The sequence below is a fragment of the Phragmites australis genome, chromosome 24 (genome assembly GCF_958298935.1).
Source record: "Phragmites australis chromosome 24, lpPhrAust1.1, whole genome shotgun sequence".
Classification (NCBI taxonomy): Eukaryota; Viridiplantae; Streptophyta; class Magnoliopsida; order Poales; family Poaceae; genus Phragmites; species Phragmites australis.
This window is the reverse complement of record NC_084944.1, coordinates 12,441,922-12,467,054: the sequence shown is the minus strand read 5'-3', so window position 1 is coordinate 12,467,054 and position 25,133 is coordinate 12,441,922. Positions and strand designations below refer to the sequence as shown.

Here is a 25,133-nt window from a genome sequence, read left to right as displayed (position 1 = left end):
CTTGAAATCAAGTCGCCAAAAATTGCACATGAGCGGGTTTGTTGGAGTCCTTATTTTTTGGTGGACATGTTTCAAAATGGTCTAATTTTTTCTTAATCAGTAGGGGTCTCCTTACTGTTCCGGTTAAAAAAACATTTTCCCCATATATACGGTTTGTTTGAAATCTATTTGTAGTCCTCCAAAATTAAATACCACGCATCCAATATCACGTCTTGTTTTTACATGGTATAGATATGGATTTTGAATTTTTTTATTCTTATGGATCATCGTGGGAATTGAAGCCTCCGCGGTGAAAGGACAGGAGTGGAAATACCACAATTCCTATGGGGTGACATAGAAAGAGTGAGAGTGTCTGTGATGATGCTGGGCAGGGCAGGCTGGGGTTGATGGGGGTTGGATCATCCAACCTCCAACCATCTCTCCCTCCCATCTCTCAGTCAAGATCACAACTCAGTTTTCTCTCTCTCTCTCCTCTCGTCTCCCCCTCATCACACCTTCCGCCTTCTCTGTCTACCCTGGTTCCCTGGGCCCGGCCCCCGGCCCGCGTGGGGGCCGCCGCGCCGTGGCCACCGCTGCGGGCAGTTAAAAAGCGCGCGCGGGCGCGGCAGCAGCAGCGGCCGCGTCGCCACAGGAGGCACCACTACCACCTCGCACTGTCTCCCTCCCTCCCTCTCTCTCTCTCTACCCCGGGTCTGGGAGCACGCGCTGTAGCTACTTGGAGGGCGGCGCGTCGGCGAGCACATTTAAGGCGCCGCTTGGATCTTGATCTGGCCGGCCGAGCGCCGGCGCCTCCGCCTCCTTGTCCTGCTCGGCGGCGGCGGTGGTCGGCGCTGTCGCTGGTCGCGGCGTTCCGTCGAACGGGCTGCGGGCGAGCGGGCGCCGCGCGCCTCTGTACGGACTGACGGACGTACGGACTCTGTGTGTGTGTGTGTTCTGTGCTGTTCTTTGCTGCCATCTCTGCTTGCGTGCTAGAATTTGGCATCGCTGCAGCGCCAGCTCGAGATATTTTCCACCCAAATCTAGCTCCAAAATGCGATTTTGCCTCTGTCCCATCTCTCCTGCTTCTCAATCACGCGTCGTGCTCGGCTCGGCATTCCGTCGGGCGGGTTCTGGTCGCACCCATTGGGTTGGGGATGGAGATCTTGCCTGTTGGCGAGAAGAATAAATAGTCAGGCCACGGCTTTCTTTTTCCAGTTTGGTTTGGGAGCTTGTTGCTTTGCCTGTTAGCATATGATTGTGCTGTATTCACACGGTCACACCTCGTGCTCGCAATTTTGGACTCACCTCTACTGCGGACTTTTCTGTGGTCACATACATAGTCAGCCTATTCACCTGCCTAGAAACTCTCAATCTATGCCCTTGCTGTTGTTCTTATTCTGCCGGATGCTGGTACTCTGTTACAATTATCTGGTGCTGTGGAATTTTACCCCTTTAAATAGTCAGTTCTTTGCTAGTCACTCACTATCATTTAAGTACTGTATTATAGAAAACAACAGTTGCATATGCGAATTTCAAATACGCCTGATGATGAATTGTAGTAGCATTGTGGTAGTGATTTGTTGATATTAATGTGTTTGTTTCGCTTGTCAGAATTGATGAGCTGATAATCTATTTCTTTTGCATCTACCAGAAAGTCTGAAGGTCGGAGGACGCGATAATGGCCGAACCCTACCAAATGAACGGCATACTGAATGGGATGCTTAATTTGAGGCAACCTTCCTCTCCGTCCGAGGTTGATGAATTCTGCAAAGCGCTTGGTGGCGACTCACCAATACACAGTGTGCTAGTTGCCAACAATGGGATGGCCGCGGTCAAGTTCATGCGCAGCATCCGCACATGGGCTTTGGAGACCTTCGGAACGGAGAAGGCGATTCTCTTGGTTGCTATGGCGACTCCAGAGGACTTGAAGATAAACGCCGAGCACATAAGAATAGCCGACCAATTCATAGAGGTTCCTGGCGGAACAAATAATAACAACTACGCGAATGTACAGCTTATAGTTGAGGTTAGCACAATTGATCATCCTGATCCTTTTCACCTACTTTTCGAATAGTTTACATGTATTTTAACTCCATACAATTTGGTAATTAATATTGTCAATTCACCTGTCACAGATAGCAGAGAGAACTCGTGTCTCTGCAGTTTGGCCTGGCTGGGGTCACGCATCTGAGAACCCAGAACTTCCTGATGCTCTGAATGAAAAAGGAATATTTTTTCTTGGGCCACCATCAACTGCAATGGCTGCACTAGGCGATAAGATTGGCTCTTCTCTTCTTGCGCAAGCAGCAGGAGTTCCAACTCTTCCATGGAGTGGATCACATGTATGCCTTCTCCTCTTTCTGTTTAGGTTTGCCCCAATTTTTCCTCCACTAATTTAGTGCTTTTTAAAAATCAAATCAAATGCTCTGTAGGTGAAAGTTCCACCAGAAAGCTGCCACTCAATTCCCGAGGAGATATATAAGAATGCTTGCGTTTCCACTACAGAGGAAGCATTGGCTAGTTGTCAGGTGGTTGGGTACCCTGCCATGATCAAGGCATCATGGGGCGGTGGTGGTAAAGGAATAAGGAAGGTTGGTCTTCTTTTCAATTGTACTTTGGAAAAGAAAAGGAAAATGTCAAGTATTCAAAAAAAAACATGGAGCTAAAGTTTCAGGATAAAAATTAGATTAATTAATGCTAATTTTGGTGTCGTCTGCATGGATTTGTAGGTACATAACGATGATGAGGTGAGAGCACTGTTCAAGCAAGTGCAAGGAGAAGTCCCTGGCTCGCCTATATTTATTATGAAAGTGGCATCTCAGGTGAGAACTGATTCTAAGATTTTACTCTTCTTTTTTTTTTTGTTTGCTTTGACTTTGTATTTGTTCTTTAAAATGCTATCCATGTATATGCTAGATGGGTAAGGCATATGAATTGATGATGTACACCATTCACTGTTCTCTGTATCCTGAATGCTTCTGTGCGATTATATTTGTTTCTGAAAACTTCTGTTTTGTTCTTTCATTGTAGAGCCGACATCTGGAGGTTCAGTTGCTCTGTGACAAACATGGCAATGTGGCAGCACTGCACAGTCGAGATTGTAGTGTTCAAAGAAGGCACCAAAAGGTTAGCTCTTAGATTTTTTTTCAAAGTTTTGGTTTCCATTGTGAGTTCTTGGAATTCATCTCATCTCTTGGATTGTGTATTGTGCACTGTAGAAGTTTTATATCTTTCTTGAATAAATTTTATTTGAACTAGTGCAAGAAAAAAAATCATAATTGTATTCTTACGTAGCAATATTTTTCACCATTTACCTCTGCAACAGATTATCGAGGAGGGGCCAATCACAGTTGCCCCTCCAGATACGGTTAAAGAGCTTGAACAGGCGGCAAGGCGGCTTGCTAAGTGTGTGCGATATGTCGGTGCTGCTACTGTAGAATATCTGTACAGCATGGAAACAGGCGAATACTATTTCCTGGAGCTTAATCCACGATTGCAGGTCTGTTCTAAACTTCTAATGTAGGTTTTTTGAAGTGGCATTCTTTATGGTTCTTGCATTTGAGTTTTTGACTGGCTTCCTTTCAGGTGGAACACCCCGTGACTGAATGGATAGCTGAAATAAATTTGCCAGCAGCCCAAGTTGCAGTAGGAATGGGTATACCCCTCTATAACATTCCAGGTACTTCAGCTTTCCAACTTGATGATTGATGTGATTATCTTGTTCCCTTAGTTCTGACATATAAATGGATCCTTCCAGAGATTAGGCGCTTTTATGGAATGGATCATGGGGGTGGCTATCATGCTTGGAGAACAATATCAGCTGTTGCAACTCCATTTGATTTGGATAAAGCACAGTCTGTAAGGCCAAAGGGCCATTGTGTTGCAGTCAGAGTTACTAGTGAAGATCCAGATGATGGGTTTAAGCCTACTAGTGGAAGAGTGGAGGTTGGTTTTACTTTACAGTAAGCTTTTCTTTTTGACAATCCATCAGCTGTGCTTACCCATATATTAACTGACATTTTTCTTTTGTGTTTTTGTCAGGAGTTAAACTTTAAAAGCAAACCAAATGTTTGGGCCTATTTCTCTGTTAAGGCAAGTATATGTCCATCCAAAATGGTTCTTTTTGCAAATTATTACTCTTGAATATTTCTTGGTGGCAATAAATTTTCTTAAAATATGTATCTTGGTATGAGACAAACTAACCCAAATATTATTTCCCTTTTCTTAATTTTCAGTCAGGAGGAGCAATTCATGAATTTTCTGATTCACAGTTTGGTAAGTAACATAATGTAATTCCCCATGTGTTCTTGGTATCTCTTAATGCTTTTGGTTAAATTCAGTGTTGTTTTGTTGCAGGTCATGTTTTTGCATTTGGGGAATCTAGATCTTTGGCCATAGCCAATATGGTACTTGGGCTGAAAGAGATCCAAATCCGTGGAGAGATACGCACAAATGTTGATTACACAGTGGATCTCTTGAATGTATGATGACCCCCATAGTAAATGATCTTATTTAGATGATACTCTTTATCTCTTTGTGTGATTTATTTTTCAATATTCCATTTGTACAGGCCACAGAATACCGAGAAAATAAGATCCATACTGGTTGGCTCGATAGCAGAATAGCTATGCGGGTTAGAGCAGAGAGGCCCCCATGGTACCTCTCAGTTGTCGGAGGGGCTCTATATGTATGATCTGTTTGATTGCAGGACTATGATTTCTTACCTGGTTGTGAGCTTGTAAGCCAGATATCATTGCTAACATCAAATTTGTATCTCTTATTTCACAGGAAGCATCAAGCAGGAGCTCAAGCGTTGTTACCGATTATGTTGGTTATCTCAGCAAAGGTCAAATACCACCAAAGGTATAATACTATATTGCTGAAATGCCCTTATTGCAGTTATGCTTGTTGCTATTTGACTTAAGCAGCTTGGTAACCGTGTAACTCCTTTCTCCTTTGCAGCACATCTCGCTCGTTAAGTTGAGTGTTACTCTAAATATAGAGGGGAGCAAATACACGGTATTCATCTATTATTTTTTCTCTTTACATTTTTGTAGCCTTCCACTCAATGTTTTTTTATGCAAAGTTAAATGTGATTAAACTTTGTTGTAGATCGAGATAGTAAGAGGTGGACCCCGTAGCTACAAATTAAGAATGAATGGATCAGAGATTGAAGCAGAGATACATTCGCTGCGAGATGGTGGACTTTTAATGCAGGTAAATATTTCCTACCCTACGCCTTTCTTTCTTTTTCTATTTGAAAAGGGTCTGATCCATTTTTCATTGTAATTCAGTTGGATGGGAACAGTCATGTAATTTATGCGGAGACTGAGGCTGCTGGTACACGCCTGCTCATCAATGGTAGAACATGCTTATTACAGGTAAAGATAGCTATGTTCTTATTCTCTCATGTTTATACTAAAACAGAGTTCCTTTTACATATTTTTACTTGAAACTAAAGTTATTGGATATCCTCATTTCAAAGCCTCTGATGTTAACAGCTGTTAGTATCCTCATTTTTACAAAGACAAATGATATCCCGGTTGCCTAAGATCTTATTAAAAAATCCTCACTATGTTAAATTTGACTTGAAGGAATGAGTAGTTTTGGATTGTTTTGATTTTAACTGTATTCTCACATTGCACGGGAATACAAAATTTCAATTTTTTCTTAATGATACTTTACAGAAAGAACACGATCCTTCAAAGTTGTTGGCTGATACACCTTGCAAACTTCTTCGGTTCCTGGTTGTGGATGGCTCTCATGTGGATGCTGATACACCGTATGCTGAGGTGGAGGTCATGAAGATGTGCATGCCACTGTTACTTCCTGCTTCTGGTGTCATTCACTTCCTCATGCCTGAGGGTCAGGCCATGCAGGTTTTATTCCTCTCTTTCTCAACACACACAGTACTGTGTGCATATTCTGGGTACATTTACTTACATGCAATCAGTGTACTTGCTTCTTTTTAAAACGAACTTAAATGTCTGTTTTTTTGTCAGGCGAATGACCTGATAGCAAGATTGGACCTTGATGACCCATCTTCTGTGAGGAGAGCTGAACCATTTCATGGCACCTTTCCAAAATTGAGACCTCCTACTGCTATTTCTGGCAAAGTTCATCAAAAATTTGCTGCAAGTGTGAATTCTGCACACATGATCCTTGCAGGATATGAACATAATATCAATGAAGTAAGACATTAACTTTCAGAATAGTTATAGTTTCAATTTTCTTTCCAGTTTTCTCTCCCCTGCCATTATCCTTATCTACGAAGAAAAACCAACTTCGTAGTTTATGGCGCACACTATCCCATCTTCTTGGAAATAATTTGTTCCATCTTCTTGGAATTATTTAGTCTTCATGCAATATTTAATCAATATCTGCCCGACTATACTTGCCTTTTCAGGTTGTACAAGATTTGCTAAATTGCCTAGACAGCCCGGAGCTCCCTTTTCTACAATGGCAAGAACTTATGTCTGTTTTGGCAACTCGGCTTCCAAAAGATCTTAGGAATGAGGTGATTAGTTGTTTACTAGTGTTTTTAGATCAATTTCCATCTTGTTTATTTCTTCTCTCGTTTATTTTGGGTGCATATCAGATGTCTTAACTAGTTTGCATGTACTCAGTTGGATGGTAAGTACAAGGAGTATGAACTGAATCCTGATTTCCGCAAGAGCAAGGATTTCCCAGCAAAGTTGCTGAGGGGGGTTATTGAGGTCAGTTTGAGACTGTTGTTTGGCATTGATTTCTGTTTGGGTACTTGTATTGTTTCCTTACAAAAGTGCTACTGTAGGCCAATCTTGCATACTGTTCTGAGAAAGATAGGGTTACTAATGAGAGGCTTGCGGAACCGCTTATGAGCTTGGTCAAGTCATATGAGGGTGGAAGAGAAAGCCATGCTCGTGTTGTTGTCAAGTCTCTCTTTGAGGAGTATCTGTCTGTTGAAGAACTCTTCAATGATAGCATTCATGTGAGTCTTCAAAATAAGGATTGCTCAATGCTTATTTGCTCACCAAAATGTGCTAACCATATTTGTGTTTTCTTCTTTTATATTTTCAGTCTGATGTTATAGAGCGTCTAAGACTTCAACATGCAAAAGACCTTGAGAAGGTCGTATACATTGTGTTCTCCCACCAGGTAATGTCTGTAAAGTGTTTTTTTTAATTTTTTTTTTGTCACATTGATATCCAAGGGCTTTTTTTGGCTGACGATTTGTTTCTGTTTGAAGGGTGTGAGAAACAAAAACAAATTAATTCTACGGCTTATGGAAGCATTGGTATATCCAAACCCATCTGCTTACAGGGACCAGTTGATTCGCTTCTCTGCCTTGAACCATACATCATATTCTGAGGTAAAGTTGAAAAGTTTGAAAGATCTTTTAATTTTTCTCATCTGATAGTCTTGAAAAATTATATAATATATTGTTATTGATGCAGCTGGCACTTAAAGCAAGCCAACTTCTTGAGCACACTAAATTGAGTGAACTGCGCACAAGCATAGCGAGAAGCCTTTCAGAGCTGGAGATGTTTACTGAGGAAGGAGAGCGGGTGTCAACACCAAGGAGAAAGATGGCCATCAATGAGAGGATGGAAGATTTAGTATGTGCTCCACTGGCAGTTGAAGATGCTCTTGTAGCTTTGTTTGATCACAGCGATCCTACTCTTCAGCGGAGAGTGGTCGAGACATATATACGTAGATTGTATCAGGTATCATCGTATATGTCCACTACTTCACTCATCTTGATACAACTTAAATATCAACAAATTTATGTCAACTAACCCAAAATTGTCTTACAGCCTTATCTTGTGAGGGGAAGTATCCGGATGCAATGGCATAGGTCTGGCCTAATTGCTTTATGGGAATTCTCTGAAGAGTATCTTGAACAAACAAATGGGCAAGATGCACCTCTAAAGCAGCAAGTAGATAATCCCATTGAGAAGGGATGGGGTGTCATGGTTGTAATCAAGTCTCTCCAGTTTCTATCAACTGCAATTGATGCTGCATTGAAGGAGACTTCGCAATACAAAGCAGGTGCTGGAAGTGTCTCGAATGCTAACCACTTAAATTCTAACCAAAGCAATATGCTGCATATTGCTTTGGTTGGTATCAACAATCAGATGAGTACTCTTCAAGACAGGTTTGCTTACTCTTCCATATCCTTATTTGGCTATTTATTTTAATAAGAATCTGTGAGAGTTATTCTATGAACAATTAACAGATGTCATTGATTTCTTACCTTACCTCTTCCATTTTTGTTCTCTTTGTAGTGGTGACGAGGATCAAGCACAAGAAAGGATCAACAAACTGTCCAAGATTTTGAAGGATAATACTATTACATCACATCTTAATGGTGCTGGTGTTAAGGTTGTCAGCTGCATTATCCAAAGAGATGAAGGGCGTCCTCCAATGCGCCACTCCTTCCAATGGTCTGTTGACAAGCTTTATTATGAGGAGGTTCCAATGCTCCGTCATGTGGAGCCTCCATTGTCCACATTCCTTGAGCTGGTATGTAGCTATATTCATCCTTTCCACATTCTTTTAATCTTCTCTCGACTATACCCATACCTCTTAACAATATATCTGTAAATACAGGACAAGGTAAATTTGGAAGGTTACAATGAAGTAAAATACACCCCATCACGTGATCGTCAGTGGCATATTTACACACTTATCAAGAGCAAGAAAGATCAGAGATCAAACGACCAGAGGTTGTTCCTTCGCACCATAGTCAGACAACCAAGTGCAACAAATGGGTTTCTGTCAGGAAGTATTGACAATGAAGTAGGCCGCGCTCAAGCTTCATCATCATTCACATCAAACAGCATTCTCAGATCATTGATGGCAGCACTAGATGAAATAGAGCTACATGCTCATAGTGAGACTGTGAGATCAGGCCATTCACACATGTATCTGTGCATACTGAGAGAACAACATTTGCTTGATCTAATTCCATTTTCAAGGTCAGTCAATGCAGCTGATTTCTTTATGCAGATAAGAATATTTCGTTTTGAATTTCCTTATAGATGTTCACTTCGTTCATGCTATTTCGTTGTGTTAGGATGACTAATGAAGTTGATCAGGCTGAAGCAACTGCATGCTCACTTTTGAAGCATATGGTTTTGAATATATATGAACATGTTGGGGTCAGGATGCATCGTCTTTCTGTGTGTCAGTGGGAAGTGAAGCTCTGGTTGGATTGTGATGGGCAAGCTAGTGGTTCTTGGAGAGTTGTCGTTACCAATGTTACTGGCCACACCTGCACTGTTGATGTAAGTTCTTTGACAATTGCTACTACTATACCAGCAATCACAGTAATAATTCAGTAACTACTGTAAAATGTGCTAACTCGTGCAAAAACTATGATATGCATATAAGTTGACAGCCATCACTACCTCATAGACCACAGTACATGACTTACTTGGTTAGTGAATACCAAATGCTCTATCTGCTAATTCTTTCTGATCATTAATTTTTAGGGAGAACTTTTAAATATCATTTGCACTTCAATGCCCTTATGCTAAATTTCTTTTTGCTCCCAGATTTACCGAGAAGTGGAGGACCCTAGTACACATCAGTTTATTTACCACTCTGCCACACCCACAGCTGGTCCGTTGCATGGTGTTGCATTGAATGAACCGTACAAGCCTTTGGATGCTATTGACCTCAAACGTTACTCTGCTAGGAAAAATGAAACTACATACTGCTATGATTTCCCATTGGTGAGTACAGCTCCTTGCTTTTTTCCCCCTTATGCACGCATAAGCAGATCAACTGAGTTCAGTAATACTGTTTCTGTAGGCATTTGAAACAGCGCTGAAGAGGTCATGGAAATCAAGTAACTATGGTGCTGCAGAAGCTAATGAGCATAATCAACGCTATGCTGAAGTCAAAGAGCTTGTATTTGCTGATTCAGTTGGAGCATGGGGTACTCCATTGGTTTCAGTTGAGCGTACTCCGGGCGTCAATGATATTGGCATTGTTGCTTGGAGCATGAAGCTGTCCACACCAGAATTCCCAAGTGGCCGGGAGATTATAGTTGTTGTAAATGATGTGACATTTAAAGCAGGGTCCTTCGGTCCGCGGGAAGATGCATTCTTTGATGCTGTTACCAATCTTGCTTGTGAGAGGAAACTTCCTCTTATCTACCTGGCAGCAACTGCTGGTGCCAGGCTCGGTGTAGCAGAGGAAATAAAGGCATGCTTCCATGTTGGGTGGTCTGATGATGAGAGCCCTGAACGTGGTTTTCACTACATTTACCTCACTGAACAAGATTACTCACATCTAAGCTCTTCAGTTATAGCTCACGAGCTGAAACTAGAAAATGGAGAAACCAGATGGGTGGTTGATACCATTGTCGGGAAAGAGGATGGACTTGGTTGTGAGAATCTACATGGAAGTGGTGCCATCGCTAGTGCCTATTCTAAGGCGTATAAGGAGACCTTTACTCTGACATTTGTGACTGGACGGGCTGTCGGCATTGGGGCTTATCTGGCTCGTTTAGGCATGAGGTGTATACAACGTCTTGATCAACCAATTATTTTAACTGGATTTTCTGCACTGAACAAGCTTCTGGGACGGGAGGTATACAGTTCTCATATGCAATTGGGTGGCCCCAAAATCATGGCTACGAATGGTGTTGTCCATCAGACTGTGTCCGATGATCTTGAAGGTGTTTCTGCTATCCTGAAATGGCTCAGCTATGTTCCTCCCTATATTGGTGGTCCTCTTCCTATTATGAAACCCCTGGATCCACCAGATAGACCTGTAACATACTTCCCTGAGAATGCTTGTGATGCTCGTACAGCCATCTGTGGCATTCAGGACAGTGAAGGCAAGTGGTTGGGTGGTATGTTTGACAGAGAAAGCTTTGTGGAAACATTGGAAGGTTGGGCAAAAACTGTTATTACTGGAAGAGCAAAGCTGGGTGGAATACCAGTTGGTGTCATAGCTGTGGAAACCCAGACAGTGATGCAAGTCATCCCTGCTGATCCAGGTCAGCTTGATTCTGCCGAGCGTGTAGTCCCTCAAGCAGGACAGGTGTGGTTCCCGGATTCTGCCACCAAAACGGCTCAGGCGTTGCTAGATTTCAACCGTGAAGAGCTTCCACTGTTCATCCTTGCTAACTGGAGAGGCTTCTCTGGTGGGCAAAGGGATCTGTTTGAAGGGATCCTTCAGGCAGGTTCTACAATTGTTGAGAATCTGAGGACATACAAGCAGCCCACTTTTGTGTATATCCCAATGGGTGGAGAGCTACGAGGTGGGGCCTGGGTTGTGGTGGACAGCAAGATCAATCCGGAGCACATTGAGATGTATGCTGAGAGGACTGCAAAAGGGAATGTCCTTGAGCCAGAAGGATTGGTTGAGATCAAATTCAGGCCAAAGGAACTGGAAGATTGCATGGTACGGCTTGACCCAGAATTGATTGGCCTGAATGCTAGGCTGAAAGAAATGAAGAAAGAAAATGTTAACATCTCTGAAACAGAGACCATTCGGAGGAGTATGACTGTTCGGATGAAGCAGCTCATGCCTATATATACTCAGGTTGCTACTCGGTTTGCCGAGTTGCATGACACCTCTGCCAGAATGGCTGCCAAAGGCGTGATCGGTAAGGTTGTTGATTGGGGGGAGTCTCGATCTTTCTTCTACAGGAGATTGCGAAGGAGGGTTTCTGAGGATGCACTTGCCAAGGAAGTTAAAGAAGCTGCTGGTGAGCAGCTGTCCCACAAGTCCGCACTGGAGTATATCAAGAGATGGTTTCTGGCGTCCAAGGGAGCTGAAGGAGATGGAGAAAAGTGGAACGATGATGAATCTTTTTTCGCCTGGAAGGATGATCCCAAGAACTATGAGAACTATCTCGAGGAGCTAAAGGCTGAAAGAGTATCCAAATGGTTCTCACACCTTGCTGAAAGTTCAGATGTGAAGGCCTTACCGAACGGTCTTTCGCTCCTGCTGAACAAGGTAAGATTTCTTCGAACTTGTCCCTAATCTTATTTTTTTCTGTTTCTGTGATCATGCCCCTGATATACTGATTGTTGAATTGTGGTACAGATGGATCCTTCCAAGAGGGAGCAGGTGATTGATGGCCTCAGGCAGCTTCTTGGTTGATCGATAGTGTTTCAACATCCCAACCGAATAATGTCTTCGGTAGACTACACAGAAGCACACTTGACAATTTTTGCACATAAGCACTTGGAGATGGCATCTCAATACCATACACATACAAGCCTAGATCATGTATCTGCTCTGCTCTGCTGGATGTTTGATGTTAGTTCTTGCGAGAGCAGAATGCTCCAGCAGTGTCCTCTATTTGTTCTACTGTAGTCATGTATTTAGTTGTTTTAACCATGTAATTGTTTCATGGCGATGCCATACAGATACAACAGAAATCCTGATCAAGTAATTATTTATTTTTTAAATCCAAATAATATATGATTATCTTTGATCCTGTGAAAACACGTTTCGATGCGACTTGTGCTTAGGTCGTGATTAAGATGAACTAGAAGCTAGGGCGCAGTGGCGCACACCCTTTCGTTCAGTTTTCCATGATATGCACGTTTTTCGAGGGTGCGATGGTTTCATGTGTTTACTGTGCAAAACTGTACTTTGTTTAAGTGGTAACTGGGCTACCCTCATCCATGCAGAAGAAATGCAACCATCTAAATTAGAAAAAGGTAATTTATTTTTTCAGTGTGACATCTAACATTGTTCTGCAACGTAAGCACTTTCTAGCTATCTTTCACTTCGTTACAATGCACAATCTGCTTGATACAAAAGATATGTGCAAAATGTTAATACAATTATTGACCAATAGGTACACAAAATGGAAATAAACTATGTCATAAAAAACGATTCAAAGCTATTTTTAACTTGACCCACTTCATATCATTACGTATACATTGTTGCACAAATGTGTAGTCAACTGAAGTAACTCCGATGGCCCTGAATGTTCCATCCATGATTTATACCCTGAACGTTAAAGAAAAATGCTAAAAAACTTGATTGCATGAGACAAATATTATTTCCATGTTTCCAGTCAAGTCAGGTGAGCCTTCATTTTCTTTTTTTTAAGAACTCCAGTAGGAGAATCCCCTACGGCAAGGCCACCACTTCATTAAGAGAAGAAGATATTACTGTACACTCCTGTAATCAGGCAAGTCTTAGAGAGAGACACAGAGGAGGAAAAGACTGAATAAAGCTGTTAATCCATTGAGAAAACTCGTCATGAAAGGATCCCTTTATTTTGTCCAGCTGCAAGTGTACAGTGCCAATAAAATTATTCTTCCAATTGTGAAAAGCCGAGTTGATTAAAAATCTTTGCGTTCCTTTGCTTACAAGTCTCTTAGGTTGCAATAGCGAAGACTTCCCAGAAAAAGATGTGATAAAATATCCTTGCTGCTTTGTTTAGCATTACAAAGAATCCTGCATCCTGGTTCTAGGTGATGCCAAGAAGGATCAACATTTAACACTTAAAAGGGAAATCAAAGAAGAGATGGAATGTCGTCTCTTCCTTGTTTAAATTACAAAGAACACAATTGTAATTGTTATTTTGAATTCTGTCTCTAAAAAGGAGCCAAGTGAACGCTCTGATCATTTTGGAGCACTTTGACTTTGAGATCCTGGTAACGGGAGCGGGGCGAAATGGTCTTAAAAGGCAAAGCATATAATTTACTTGAAGAGTACCTGTCATTGCCCCAACAATAACTCTAGCAATCCTTTTGCGTACTCTAGCTTTGAATATTCTCCAGTCATAGTTGCAGAGTCAAAATTGGAAAGCAACAGTCGATAGTGGGGTGTGAAAGTTCCTATGGGGCAAGTTTCATTCTCTGTAGGTCACAATAGACACATCATGTCTCTGACAAACGAGCACAGATGCGGAAGATGGTTTTTTATGGTAGTTGCCATCCCACACAACCTGCCAGAGAAGAATGGTGGATCCAATCCCAGGAAATCCTAAAGCAACACCTCTAAAATGGTCTGAAAAGGTCATTATATCCCTGCCACCAAAATGATTCTTTTGGCCCGGAAGCATGTGGGACATGACCACTGGATTAGTGAGTGTTCCAGATTAGATTGATCCAAGAAATATCCAATTTATTGTAGAATTAATGTAGATGTTTCACCCAAGAGAGCTTCATTTTGTATTGACACGTTGATGATGTCTATTCCTCCTTCATTTTTTGGTGTTTCCAAGCAATAATTACCTTCCCTTTAGGCGATCCATTGGGCCCCTCCACAAGCAGTTCCTCCTAGCTCTGTCAATGTCACACCTAATTTTATAAAGGGGCAAAACCAGATGTAAAACACACATATGTCAGGATTAAGTTTCATACATGCAGCGGCTTCATCAGTGTATTACACACAATGCCATTCTCACAATGTTTAACTTAATTAAGATAGAAAGACCTCAAAGTCTTTAACTAAAACACACTAGTAAAACATAGAGAAGTTCTCATCTTCCACAAGCAATTGACCGGGGGTCCACCAACCTAGCAATCTTCATCTTCATCGATGTAGTAGTTTGGTTCTCCTTCATTGTCTGAGCAATGTTTGATGTATATTTGGATAGAAATAGCAAGTGTGAGTACATGTACTCTGCAAGTGTGAAAAGTAAATGACATGCAACCTTAAATAAAAGAACAAGCTATGGCAAGTTAAATTTGCATAAATACCAACTATGCTATCGTAGAGTTATAAAAGTAACATATTTAACTATGTGATTCATTACTAGACTTTCATCTTCTAAAAACATCTCCATATGCTTTCCAACTACCTGAAAAACCACTTTAAGTTCCTAAACCATCCGACTTGATACCCTCCATAGGTAACCAAGAACTATCCAACCAAACCAACTAATCATGTGAGGATCTAAGTCTCTCATGATCATGAGCACGGCTGATATATCAGATTTTACACTATACAGAGGTTATCCAGCTTTCCCCATGAGTCATGTTTTTCTTGTTTCCGTGTCCGCGAAACACTTAACACACGGCCATGGTGTGTTGCCCGTAAAATCACTACAAGGCCGTTACAAAGTTTCATCCAGTATGTGCACGCTCGCTAGGTTTTAGCGCCGTCAAAGTGGTATTCACGTCACCCAGAAGCCCCCTTTTGCGCCTTGTAACTATAGTAAGATTTCACTCTTCTCTTCCACTACACATCCCATACCACTCACCAAATGGTTCTGGCTTTAGCCGTCCCCACACATCCACTCTTACGGTTTGGGATGCACAACATTGTAATCCACAAATTAATAGGTTAAGCATGTCCTATACCAGGTTGAAAGTGCATCTAGGCTCCTTATGTGGGTTTTGAATAATTGATGATAAACGATTAAGAGACTAATGAGTTTAATGAGGTTTTGGATAGGTATTAGTCCCTTTGAAGAAGTAAAATGAAATTGACGTCCCTTAAAAAGAAAAGAGAAGTGGCATATAGTTACTCAATAGATTTAAATTTATTTTATTTTTAAATTTGAGTATAGGTACGCCGTACTATCAAGAGAGATGCATTTGGATTGACTTGAAGTTGTCTCAGTGATCAAATAACTCTTCTAGATCAAAGATGAGAGACACATATCACTCCATAAACACCGGGTGTTTAAAAAAAAATGTCGGGATCCGGAGTCTCCGGGTTGGCCCGGATACTCCGGGTAACCGGAGTCTCCGGACAATACTTCGGCAGGGGGTTCTCGACCTATGGTTGGAGTTCAACCCAGAGTCTCCGGGTTGACTCGGATACTTCGGGTAACCGGAGTCTTCGGATAATAACTCCGATAGGGGGTTCTCGGTGTATGGTTGGAGTTCAACCCGGAGTCCCCGGGTTGGTCTGGATACTCCAGGTAACTAGAGTCTGTGGATGATACTCTGACAAAGAGTCTTGATTAGAGCTTATAAGTTTTACCTGGAGTCTCTGGGTTGATCCGGATACTCTGGGTCCTGTGTTCATCCGGCCCTCCGGGTTGGGTTCCGGACAGGCTCGTGGCTGTGCGATAAGTGCTAACTTGTAGTTTTCGGGTTGATCCAGATACTCTGGGTCAGTACAAAATGTACTGTAACGGCTTATTTTTGGGGCTAGGTATAAATACCCCCTAATTCATTTGCTGTTGAACCAACTCAAGACAAAAGCATTCAAAGCTACTTTAAAAGCCCTTCCACTCCTCTAGTGCATTAAATCTTGCAAGGATTTTGTAACACCCTAAGTTCATAAAATCATAAAAGTCAAAAAGTTTTCCAAAGAAGATAAAAGGGTTTGCAAAATTAAATAAAATCCCTAAGTGTGTGTGTCGTTATACATGTATATGCATATATGTGAATAGTGTGTTATGTGTATAAATACATATGCACATTGAAGGCTATTTTCCTTATAAATAATATTTATAGATATATATATATGTGTATATATTGATTGCTTGATTTATTGTTGATTTTGTGAATCATATATGTGTAGTATATACCTTGTATGTATATATATGAGTATATACATGAGGAAGAATAGAAAAGCCTTTAGAGAATAAAATAGGCCGAAGCCCATTCCTCTCCTCCTCTCCTTCCCTCTCTCAGCTCGGCCCACCCGACTCAGCCTAGCCCAGCCCAGCCCACCACCATCTCCCTCTCCTCACTTCTCTTTCTGGGCCGAAGCCTAGCTCGTCAGCTAGCACACCCCGACTCGTCTCCTACCACCAGCCTCTGCTCCCTCTTCCCGCTCTCTCACGCGCCGTCGTGCTACGCCATCAAAGGAATCCGAGCCGGCCACGGTCATTTTTTTGTTGTTATTCACATAATAGTTGTTGTCTTATGTTGTTTTTTTATTGAACCATGAAGCTTGAAATCGTTGTCATGGCTCACGGTCATCTTTCTGAGCTTCTTTGGCTACGGTAAAACTAGAACCATAGGGGGAGGATGATTTTTACAGGGCAGCAGGTAAAATGATTATATGTGCTTTTGAATTTCCACGATAATTAGTTACTTACTCAGTACATATATTGGATACCTTTGCAGTTGGTTCCGTTGCGTGCCAGGAGTGTGCACACGATTAAGGAGTTAGACCCTCGATTTCACGAGCCACTCGCACGGGTAGGACTACTACCGTTTGATCTCTTGATGGCTGGAGCTGCCATGGCGGGTGGTGGCAAGACACCTCTCCCGCCGATTGAGGCGTCACTGCTCACAGCTCTCATGGACCGGTAGCGTCCTAAGTTGCACATGTTCCACTTTCCTTTTGGCGAGATGGTCGTAACATTGAAGGACATGGCCATGCTGACCGAGCTGCTGATCAGGGGTGCCCTGTTAGTAGTTTCGTGACCAACAAAGGAGCAGTGGAAGAGTTACGTTCATGGCAGGTAATTATTTGTTATGTAATTCACTTCATATGCTTTAGTGCTATTCATGCTTCACTGACCCTCTGCATTTTGTAGGTTTGGTGTGCAATATGATATGAAGGATGTTGGCCTCTCCATGTCCTGGATTCAAAGCCTGTCACAGTTTGATCTATGCCCACCGGATGCGGACGAGGTTACAGTTATGCAGCATTATGAGTTGTACTTGTACATCCTACTGGGAGGCATCATGTTCTGTAACACGGTAGACGATTATATCCTCCATCATTGTATGGTTTGCACGTCAGCTCGCGTTACATACTTATGAGCCGACATCTTACAATTGGGGATTAGCTGTGCTGGCTATTATGTACAGAGGATTGTGTGCCGTAACCCAGCGGTCAAAGAAGAAGGGATCTATTACAGCTGCCTACACCTGTTACAGCTATGGAGCTAGGAGTACCTCCCGGTTTGTTGACCTTGGTTGAGCAAGAGCTACTATCCTTTCCTCATCTCTGATGGCGTTGTAGATGACATGAGGCCTACGATGGGGTATCGGTGGATTTATACCAGGCTGAGATGGAGTTAGCAGCAAGACTGTGGTAACTATTCCCAGGTAATCAGTGATCTAGACGTCCTCAGCGCTGATATCGTGGAGTGGGATCCATGGCGTATGGCACGAGTGGCTGAAATTGCAACTGGAGGCCTCATCGCATCCTCTTATTTCTATGACTCACATTTATATATGACTAGGTGCTTCTTGTTGTACATGAACAACGTGGAAGTTTATTCTCTTGAGCGTGTACAAAGGCAGTTCAGGTACCGATAGTTGGTTCCAGTACCTGCCCCACGAGACGCTGGATGGGCGCACGAATAAGTGTGTTATTGTACGTACTATTATTACCTTAAGTGATCCATGTTAAGAAATTATAACTGTTTATGTCATGTACAGGAGGAGCGCACAGGGGACCGCAGGCATGCAAGACTGGTCATCCATTAATGTCGAGCACATTAACAAGTGGACGGAGTCAGCCGCAGTGGATGTCGTTGTTCCTGCTGGACAATACGATGATGACACGTACTAGGAGTACCTTTTGTGGTATCGTTCGTGCACATGTGCCACTTTACTCAGCGGACTTGTAGAGCCGACCCCCAGACCCTTCCCTGAGGATCGTGCCTACCTTCTTCATGTCATGGTAAGTGATGTGGTACTTCTAATGATTTTTATTAGTTAAACCTATGTATTACTGACACGACCCTCATCTTATACAGACCAAAGTGGCGTACAAAATGCATACGCAGGCGGAGCTAGCTTGTGGGGAAGCAAGCTGGTCATCAATGCGAAGATATCAGAACCCTCTCTGGGACTATATGAGGACGAGAGGGTCTCACTTGCTGTCTGCATTATGTGGTCTAGGTGGTTGTGCTTCGCATTTGAGGGGGTATGACCTACCAGCTATGTACCCATCCCATGCTTCCCACAACAGGCACTCGTCCAATGCCCGTGAGGAACCCGTTCGGGCACAGTCGTGAGAGACACCTTCGGCTGCGGAGCATCATGTGTCATGTTTCGGTGCTGACGTCGAGGAGTGCACGGAGGCTCATGAGCTCGAGCATTGTACACTTGGTTCACAGCCCCGCAGTGGACATAGCCTCCTCAGACTATGATGACACTTACACCTATAGTATCAACTTATCATGAGGACGTCATTGACTCTACGCAGTAGACGCCTAACTGGAGCGGCTCACATCATTTTGATCGGGCTGCTACAATGCAGTCCGATAGCTTTACCGAGCTTCTAAGCGGTCAGTACCCCCAATATCCTGATACACCTGGGGATTCACAGTGGTACCAGCATGGTGAGACTTTGGCACACTGTCTCCATCGGAGCATGTACTATAGGCATCCACACTTCCGCATGATGATCCTTCATCATGGTATATGCAGTTCAAGTTAGTGGTTCAAGATACATATTTGATAGGTGTCCAACAGGACAAAACAATGATGATGACGAGCAAGGCACACGTGGCAGGGGCCAGTGCATGCTGCTGGGATGAGGGTCACACACCCGCCAGACGCTTACACTCCTGGGGATTATGTGCGGCGTCGTCGTCATTGAGTAGGCAGTGCACTTGTACTTGTTCATACACATGTATTATTCACTTTATTTTCGTAGTCATGTCTATTATGTCTTATCCATTGTATTGTTAATGTAATTATTTTTAATTTACTTAATATTTGTCAAATAATTATGGCACATAACTTTATTTATTACTTATTTATTAAGCATTTTTACATATTAATATGATATTTAATGTTTCTTAAATAATGAGGAATTCGTGCTTTGGTGCAGAGTTAGAACGTTGTAGTCAAGGAGCAATAAATCTATAGCGGGATCTTCTAGTACAGGTTTTTTGTGGATACCTACAATGATCGATGTAGCATTAAATGCCTCATTGCAGGTTGTGTGTGAAGAGAATGATGATCCCTTCAAGGAGAATAATCTAATCCAAGCCGTGTCCAAATTGCATGCAAGACCCTTCTATTCTGTATTAACCGCTCCACTCCAACATGTAACCATCAACGACCTTAGGGTCCTCTTGCATGGGCGACGTCAAATGTATCTCAGGATGTGCAAACTAGCCGACCATCCTTCTATGCTATGTTTCTCTATGAGGCAAAGAAGAATGGCGATGTTGCCCGAGCAGTATGCATCCCATATTTAGGTTCGTTATTTTCTATTTGATCACTATACTTATCTTTTTTCCATTAATTCAAATGCTCCTCTTTTACGTTAGGTGTTCCTGGAAGACGCTGAGTTGATCAACAAAGAAATCTCAAACTTCTTGGTGATGTATATGCTCTTCGGTAGGGGTGTGATGCCTGGTTCACGTAGAAGACAACGAAGATTAGCAAACTAAGGGGTACAAGGACTCCCTCTACTATTCAACCAGAAAATGATGAGGCCGACGAGGACGATGATTTCATGCCACCAATGCCTCGACATTCTAGTAGCAATACAGGAGAAGGTTCAAGGAACACTGCAAGAGGATATTCATGCACCACATCAACATGGCATACGATCAACAAGGAAATAGGACGTGCTCCTACCGTGATAGATCAAGATAACGACGAGGAAAATGATTTCATGCAAAATGACCCCTCCTTTCGAGGCCTCCATCTCTAGAGGACACTGAGGACCCTGAAGATTATGGTGGATTTGCTTTCACCCATTCTCACAACTTCCAATCACCACCTCGGCGACCACAACCATCTTACCCTGATAGCATGGACTAGCACAACTGGTATTCTTTCACTAGTTTATGCCGCCACTTTCCACTGCCATCTTGAGATGATCTAGATAATCAACAGCTATACACTATGCATCTTGAGATCAATGATACAAGGGGGAAATTGCACTACTATATTTTAAGGCTGCTCACAGCCTTCGAGACTACATGGTGAATTAAGAATTTTAAAATGTACATTTAAATTAGCAAATAATTTCTAATTTTATCGATACTTGGCAATTCAAACATTAATGTGCTTAGGCTGAAACCATGATATATGTTCATACTAATGTTTCGACTTAGCCTTCAGACAATAAATGACTAGAACTTTAAGCATCAAAGGGGGTGGCAACCGGGGTCAGGCCATATTCGGCATATGAGGTGCCGAATATGGGCTACAATGCCATATTCGGCACCTCATGTGCCGAATATGGATGATATTTATATTCGACACCTCGTGTACCAAATATGGCTGGGTCCGTGTTTTTTCGGTATACGGTGTAACGAAAGTCAATTTCACTACGTGAAAAAAGCTCAAAAGTGACGGGTCATAATCGTTATGGGTAACGGGTGCTGCACCCATTACCTCGAACGCTTCACTGATGACTAGTCATAAGTGACGTGTCAAAACTTGACCCGTCACTTATTAAGGTCATATGTGATGGGTCATAACTGTGACCCGTCACTTATTACAAGTCATAAGTGACGAGTCATAATTGTGACCCGTCACTTATGATTGATTTACGTTTTTCATGTTTTTTGGATAGAAAAAAAGTCAAAAAAAATATTTTTTTCACCTGAGCCATCCCAACACATGCGTATCACCACTGGCCACGGGAATCGAACCCGCCATCTCCCCTCGCGCGCACGTGTTACCACCTTAGTTATTGTATGTTTGTGATGGACAACATATATTTTATACTTTTACCTTCTTTGCCGAAGGTCATAAGTGACGAGTCATAACCGTGATCCGTCACTTATGAAGGTTACATGTAACATGTTATAATCTTGACGCGTCAATAATGATTGATTTTTTATTTTACATATAAAATTTGTATTAATATTTACATATAAAATATGTATTAATATTTACATATAAAATTTGATAGGTGGCTGGTTATAATTTACCTATAAAATTGTATTAATATTTTATAAATTTCTGAATATCTCATGCAAATTATCGCAATTTGATAGGTGCCCCGGAGTGCCTCCGGTAAAACGATCATAACTTTTGCATACGAACTCCGATTTCGAATTTTTTTGACTCTACGGACATCTACAGAAAAAGTTACATCTATTTCTCCCCGATTTTGTGGAGTTTGGCGATTTTTTCTAGGCCAAAAATGGATTGGAAGATTAAGTTCTCGCTCTCGAAAGTTTCTGCACTATTTTCGGAACGCGTGTTTATGTCCATAGCCTCCACCCCTGACATCAAACTTGAGCAGAAATTATATATATTTTCTGTTCTAATGTTGCTGAGGTGATAAAAAATAAAAAAAAATAAAAAAATAAAAATATTAGTGACTATTATCATTTGTGACGCGTCATAACATGACCCATCATTGATGTCAGCTCATAAGCGACGGGTCACAATCTGACCCGTCACTTATGAGTGCAATGACAGTCACCTTGCATCACTCGTAAGTGATTGGTCAAATTGTGACCCGTCACTTATGACCTGACATAAGTGACGGGTTATGTTACGACCCGTCACTATTATCATAAGTGATGGGTCATGTTACAACCTGTCACTAATTTTGTGTCTTATTTATCTATTTTTTACGTAGTGTTTTCGGTAAATGAGATGCTGAATATAGATGCTAAAATTGTAAATACGATGATATGTTATCTATTTTGATAAATACGATCACGTATGTTGTCTAATTTTGAATTTTTGCTGATTTTCTTGCATAAACACTCATTATACATGCTCTAACAAGGAATCTATAACATATATTAACAAGCCAAGAATCTCTGACCTCCCAAGGCCTCTAACTACTGTAGCTAATATTCACTACTGTTCATACAATTTCCTAACCGTAAGATCCTAACACCGGCGTCGATTCCTCCCACGTGTCCCACGTCGATCCTTCTTGAACAATGAAGCCAACGAAATCAGTGAGCATACACACCCCTGCTTCCACACTCTTCTCCCTCGTACACTCCCGTTCCCCAACCACCTTCCTCTTCGCCACCACTGCTCTGTTGGCCCTGGTGAGTCTAAACTAAAGATGCAGGACTCAGCGAACTCTTGAGGCCCTCCTGTAGCTCCGCCTGTGATAGGTGGGCCCTGGTCCTGACGCCGACTCCCGCGACGCGTGAAGCCCAGAGAAATCCAGCGACTTTCTTGGGGCACTCCAGTCGTTGACCCAAAAATTCACGTTACCAGCATACATCACATTACATTATTCATCTTACAGGCAGAATGAATCGAACCAGCATACATCGCATTACAATATTCATCTTACAAGCATCATCCAACCAAAGATGGACCAAAAGGCTTCACAAATTGAACTGGACCAACACTATGCCCTCCAACGACGTTGCCGCTATCCTTAGCAAGCTTCCATGGCGACATTACATTGATCACCTTGCGCATATGAGAAACCCCCTCATTGAGCTCACAGAAAACACCGTACCTACACGAGCGAAGGGCTGACAAGGATCTCCACGATGTGCTCTACTCCTCGAAGAAGCCATCGTTGCTCAATGTGCTCTGCTCCATGAAGAAGCCATCATTGTCCGAGTCAGAGGTCGCCCCAACGCTGGCAGCCTCGGTCGCTGTGGTGGTGAGCGCATGGGGCCCTGCTGCTAGCGAGAGGAGGCTCGTTTTGTGGCGGCACGAAGACGAGGGGGAGGATGTGCATGGTGAGATGCGCGAAATGGCACGTGGTGAAGTAGATCAGCGCGAGAGAGGTGCAGATCCGCACGGGGAGCGATAGATCCCGTTGAGGGGCCGACAAGAGGGGGGTGACCAGAGAGGGGCGACAGATCTGGAGGGGGCCGACAAGAGGGGGTGGCAGATCTGGAGGGGGTGAGGGAGGGTGCTGACGGGAGTAGGGCGACCGGAGGAGGGCGAGGGAGGGAAGGGGGAAGACGATGGGAGAGACTTTGTCTCTGGAGTAAAACCGGAATGAGTGCGGCGGGCGGATGTGGGTGGATGGAGCAGACACGGGTGGATGTGAGTCAGTGGGTGGATAGGGGAGGCACTGGTGCCCTCCCATCTGGTCCTTGCGACCCACGGCCTGGGAGTCACGCCCGCATGGGCCTGTGCAGCACGACCTGGGCCATCTGCCAGCCAACAGTGCCAAGTCCTCCTCGGCCAGCCTCCCTTGGCTGCGCCCTTCTGGGCCTATGGCAGCGCCCACCTAGGCCACGCGCCCGAGCCACGTGAGCCCTGGGCTGTAGCATTCGTAACTCCAGGCCGCCGAACGACCTGGTCATGTGGGTCGTTGCCTTCTCGCTCGGACTGATGAGCTCCAGAGCGCACTGCCTACCGGGCTGACTAACCTGACTGCCAACCCACCTGAGCTCTGCCCGACCTGGCCGCTCGCTCGATAGCTTGCGTGCGCCGATGAGCCCCAGCCAACTCCAACCGAGTCCCAGTCCAAACATGACATGGCCACATCCATCCAACCACATCCACCCCATACATACTCTTTGGAGTGCTTCAATTTGAAGGCTGAGACTATAGTACTCGAGCCAAATACCAGAAGAATCTAGCACCCTAGCCGTAGTTGACATGGTGAGTTCACATCAATACGTGTGAAACCGGACATCCTTCATAAACGAAAATAAACAAGTTTCTATGCTGCCAGAGCACAATGTATTATAGTCATAGACAGTCGATGTTGTCCGGTATTTTTCCTACTTTGATACCCCGTATTATGCACTTCCATACCTGAATCTCCCCATGTAACGTGCTGATGATGCAACCACCTGTACGGGCGCAGCGTAGTGCGCCTGTCTGCCTAGTCCTCCAGCTGCCGGCAAGAAAGCGAGAGCTGCTGGGCGGCCGGGATCAAGCGGGACGGAATCGCGAGCAGCTCCAGCCACCAAGGAGACGTCGTCCTCTTCTCGGTTAAGCCAATGTGGGTTCTACCTAGCTAGCAACCAGTAGTGCTCGCCATCACTGGCTAGCCGTCAGGAAGACCACGGCGCCGAGTCCGCCCAACCCAATGGTGGCTGAACGAGCGAGTGACATGGTCCGGTCTCGCCGGAGACGTCATTATGTAGGACACCGGTGGTGATCTAGAATTTAGTTTTTTTAGGATCTAGGGTTTAGTTAAACGCAGAGAGAAAGAAGAACAATGGCTCTTGCTTGTCTGCTCGACTTTGTCAAAAACGAAAAAACAAAAAGCCTTTTTGAAGATTGAATTTCTACTACTCGTGGACGCGTGAGCTAGTCTGCAGCAAGAAGCAGATTGCTAAGTTTCACAAGAAACTCAAGATATGCATGCTTGGAATCATAGTTCGATCTCTACTGCTGCATCTATAATATGGAATAATGGATGTTTTTCTATCTTTCTATGCTCATCAGCGATTAAAA

The 25,133-nt window shown here is 43.2% G+C and overlaps 1 protein-coding gene across 1 annotated transcript; it reads left to right on the top strand.

Moving 5' to 3' along the window:
- The first annotated feature begins 425 nt into the window (after positions 1-425).
- Positions 426-12,419, top strand: LOC133906907 (acetyl-CoA carboxylase 1). The gene is made up of 32 exons (XM_062348867.1): positions 426-907; positions 1,631-2,005; positions 2,115-2,321; positions 2,412-2,570; positions 2,709-2,801; positions 3,010-3,105; positions 3,305-3,478; positions 3,565-3,658; positions 3,737-3,924; positions 4,021-4,071; positions 4,215-4,254; positions 4,336-4,460; positions 4,550-4,666; positions 4,768-4,842; positions 4,942-4,998; positions 5,092-5,196; positions 5,274-5,360; positions 5,667-5,858; positions 5,982-6,170; positions 6,386-6,496; positions 6,606-6,695; positions 6,773-6,949; positions 7,039-7,116; positions 7,208-7,330; positions 7,416-7,685; positions 7,776-8,116; positions 8,247-8,484; positions 8,572-8,939; positions 9,038-9,248; positions 9,519-9,698; positions 9,778-11,937; positions 12,028-12,419. The coding sequence occupies exons 2-32, from the start codon at positions 1,658-1,660 to the stop codon at positions 12,082-12,084; spliced, it is 6,801 nt and encodes a 2,266-aa protein (XP_062204851.1). The 5' UTR covers positions 426-907; positions 1,631-1,657; the 3' UTR covers positions 12,085-12,419.
- The last annotated feature ends 12,714 nt before the right edge of the window (positions 12,420-25,133 follow it).